A 2,255-nucleotide genomic window follows, 5' to 3' on the forward strand; every position below is an offset into this window, starting at 1 on the left:
CTCTTAACTGTAAAAATGAATGGAATTTTTAATAGAATGACCAGTTTGCTATTTGATTTAACTTAGAGGGACTAATTTGCCCATTTTTTGAGTTGAAGGGGCAAAATACAATCTAACTCCTAATACAGGGGCCTCCACGATACTTCTATTTCTTTTGTTCAAATAAAAAAATTAGTTCCACCTTGATTATTTCTTTCTATGCTATCGTTTAATAGAATAAGCAATTTTCATTTTTTTGTAACATATAAAGGTTAATTTGCCTATTATTTGAGTAAAGAAAATAAAATGTAATCTGAATCTCGATAATAATTTTATCTAGATTTGTATTGTTTTTCAAATACAAAAAGTTGGTAATAAGTAACCATTTGAGATGTGTGTTAAAAAGGAAAACAACCCCAAAAATCTGAAGTAATTTGAAGATATAGAATTAAGTTAAATGAAATAATAGAAGCTAGTATAAGAGAAAATTACATGATCAGGTAATACCCGTATGGTTTTGAGAAGCAAGGCTACCACTACTAGACTAACAAGTTACATGGTAGCTTTGAAAATTACGTGACCCGGTAATACCCGTATGGTTCTCATACCCCTGTTAGGTATCTGTATCCTTGCTCCCTAAACTAACCTGGACAACCATTCTGTTCCTGTGAAGAAACCTTATACATCAGTTTTCCTGTTCTATATGATAGAAAAAAAAACACATCTTTGAATATTTGTTCTAGCATGTACCACCAAGAAAGCCATTTTTCTTAATGCTGCTAACATGAGGAGTGGAATATATTTCGAAATATATGGCTCTTGAAAATCTTTTTTTCTTGTCCTTTGTCATTTGTCTTCCCTCGTCCTATACTTGATCTCTGCTTAAACAAACCAAATATTAGTACTTTATTAACTTGAAAAACAATATATGCATACATTCTATGAGAGCTCGTCGGTTTATAGAATGAAAGTGTGAATCATGATAAACTCTAATTGGATTGGTAACTTCGGAAATTTTTAAAATTACTGAGAGGAAATTGAACTCTTTTTTGAGAGAAGTCTTCAAAGTGTCGTCCGCTTGGGAGTTAACAAATCCCTCAACATAAGTTATTGTTCCTGTGTCGGGATTTTGTCCCCAAGCCTCCACAGAGAGTTGCCATATGGTTCATAGAAAAGGGCACTTCGATTGGTAGAATTACGATCAGTAAAAATCATGGGAGAGGTGTTAGTATTGCGTAAATATTAATTATGAATAATGTACGGGCCTCAGGCTGTATCTCCATTACATGAGGTGCCCTTCTGTGAACCGTATAGTGGCTCTCTACAAAGGTTGGGGACACAACCCCAACGCAAAGACAATACCTTTCGTTGAGAGATCCGACGACTCTCAAGTGAACGACACCTCAAAGATTTCCCCGAAGAAAGAGTCTAACCTCCCCTCAAGAAAAACCAAAAGTCGGTTATGCATACCTTCTTGTCATTTTCAACATGTACTTGTTGGTCGTCCTTTATTTCCTCTAGATTATGATCAAATTCATTATTTCCATCGTCAGATTGAGATGGAATGCAGTATACCCTAAAACTTGGTGATCGCGTGTATGAAATGTCATCGTTTCTATCATATACATCATCCTCAAAACCTTGTTTATCAATGAAGGCCTCTTCATTTTCCTTTTGTTTGATTCCTTTTTCCTCGGGATTCACCTTCTTATTATGAATACCCTCTCCCTTTGCATGCTCTTCCCTCTTGTTAGGTAACGTTTTCTTCGAAACAAGGCGACTATGGGTAATGGCACAGTCATTGGGTCGATGAACGAGGCTTAATTGAGTGTATAACTGCGAGGCGTCTCCCTCTTTGATGATTTCGAGTCTTGAAATTCCACAACCCATTAAAAGAGGGAGAAGGGCCTGCAAAAGGATGCAAAGGGTATAATCTAATAATTCAGGTGAGCAAAGGAAAGAGTCTACGGCCTTTCTTGTGATAATGAAGTTTTGTATGCAAAGATAAAAATAAAACAAGAGATCCAACGAGAATTGTGGGATTACCTAAGAATAACCACAGGTGACTCAGGGGATTACATTGCATCTTTGGCTTTTTAGAGGTTAGTTATGTTATTTGACTGCTAAATTAATCATTTTGATATAAAAATAATAACAAAATTCATATTAAAGGTTTTCCTTTTTTAGTTGTGTTTTTCTAATAGTTTCTTATATAAATGTAATCTCAATTCTGAAGATACTCATTAAATAATTGAATTTATGGGCTAGTATTCGGT

General features: G+C 34.9%; 1 protein-coding gene across 2 annotated transcripts; it reads right to left on the reverse strand.

The window, feature by feature from the left end:
- Window positions 1–437: 437 nt before the first annotated feature.
- LOC105778064 (uncharacterized) lies at window positions 438–1,939 on the reverse strand. 2 transcript variants are annotated; one of them, XM_012601647.2, is made up of 3 exons: window positions 1,450–1,939; window positions 730–857; window positions 438–644 (listed from the first exon to the last, which is right to left on the reverse strand). In XM_012601647.2, the coding sequence occupies exons 1-2, from the start codon at window positions 1,867–1,869 to the stop codon at window positions 759–761; spliced, it is 519 nt and encodes a 172-aa protein (XP_012457101.1). In that variant the 5' UTR covers window positions 1,870–1,939; the 3' UTR covers window positions 438–644; window positions 730–758. The 2 variants fall into 2 exon arrangements, with proteins under 2 accessions (XP_012457101.1, XP_012457100.1); XM_012601646.2 differs by having other exon boundaries at window positions 438–857.
- Between the last annotated feature and the right edge of the window lie 316 nt (window positions 1,940–2,255).

Source organism: Gossypium raimondii, chromosome 10, assembly GCF_025698545.1.
Source record: "Gossypium raimondii isolate GPD5lz chromosome 10, ASM2569854v1, whole genome shotgun sequence".
Taxonomy (NCBI): domain Eukaryota; kingdom Viridiplantae; phylum Streptophyta; class Magnoliopsida; order Malvales; family Malvaceae; genus Gossypium; species Gossypium raimondii.

Excerpts from the sequence above, each read along its gene's own strand:
- LOC105778064 (XM_012601647.2), bottom strand. The coding sequence starts at position 1,869 with ATGGGTTGTGGAATTTCAAGACTCGAAATCATCAAAGAGGGAGACGCC. Across the intron at positions 858-1,449 it reads ATGTTGAAAATGACAAGAAG|AGATCAAGTATAGGACGAGG; the intron begins GTATGCATAACC and ends TTGTTTAAGCAG.